This window comes from Terrapene carolina, unplaced genomic scaffold (genome assembly GCF_002925995.2).
Source record: "Terrapene carolina triunguis isolate 2854851 unplaced genomic scaffold, T_m_triunguis-2.0 Scaffold58, whole genome shotgun sequence".
In the NCBI taxonomy this organism is placed as follows: Eukaryota; Metazoa; Chordata; order Testudines; family Emydidae; genus Terrapene; species Terrapene triunguis.
In genome coordinates, this window is record NW_020664409.1 from 35,585,459 (window position 1) to 35,586,397 (window position 939).

The following is a 939-nucleotide window of genomic DNA, read 5'->3' on the forward strand; positions in this document are numbered from 1 at the left end:
AAAAAAAAATCTACACTTGTAAGTTGCGCTTTCAGATAAAGAGTTTGTACTACAGTACTCGTATGAGGTGAATTGAAAAATACTATTTCTTTTGTTTATCATTTTTACAGTGCAAACATTTGTAATAAAAATAATATAAAGTGAGCACTCTACACTTTATATTATTGTATTTGTGTTGTATTTGAAATCAATATATTTGAAAATGTAGAAAAACATCCAAAATACTTAATAAATGTCAGTTGGTATTCTATTGTTTAACAGTGCGATTAAAACGGCGATGAATTGCAATTAATTTTTTTAATCGTGATTAATCTTTGAATTAATCGTGTGAGTTAACGGCAATTAATCAACAGCCCTACTAAAAATGCATCCAATATCAATTATTAAATATTTAAACAAGTAATTTAAGTGCAACAATTATTTTTTGGGAAAAGTATGTAATACTGTAGAAATTAAACATTAATTCTGTCTTTAAGATAGTTCTGAGTTTTCTTGGATGATTTGTATTTGGTTCAAAAAGATTTTCTTGGCCAAGTCCCACTATAAGTGAAGGTGTACATACCACAATTGGTCGCATCCAGTCCTTAAGCAGACATGGAGAATACAAGTCTTTGAAGAACAGCAACAAGATGCTCTCAGAGTGCTGGACTCTACCTTCTTCTTCCCCACCTTTGATACAACACAGAATATCCATTTGATTTCTCTAGAAAAATAAAACCGAAACATATTAGAATTAATGCAGTCACCACCCAATAGCGTGCAGAAGTTGCAGTATATGGAATTGGAATTAGTGGACTCACCTCTTGTCGCTTAATGTCCAATCCCAAGAGACTTACAAAGCAGGTTATTTGAAGAAGGAAGTCTATGAACACAGCCATTCCAGCAAAAAGGGAGAAAGTGCGGACAGCTGGCATGGTAGACAGAGTCCCTGGGAGGAGG

The 939-nt window shown here is 33.4% G+C and overlaps 1 protein-coding gene across 1 annotated transcript in view; it reads right to left on the reverse strand.

Annotated features, from left to right (window-relative positions):
• The window catches only part of NPC1 (NPC intracellular cholesterol transporter 1), a 37,181-nt gene that overhangs the window by 16,301 nt on the left and 19,941 nt on the right, over positions 1-939 (reverse strand). The window contains exons 14-15 of the mRNA XM_024202655.3: positions 801-928; positions 563-703 (exon numbers count right to left, since the gene is read on the reverse strand). Of these exons, the coding sequence (XP_024058423.2) occupies positions 563-703; positions 801-928 (269 nt within the window). The remainder of the gene's footprint in view (positions 1-562; positions 704-800; positions 929-939) is intronic.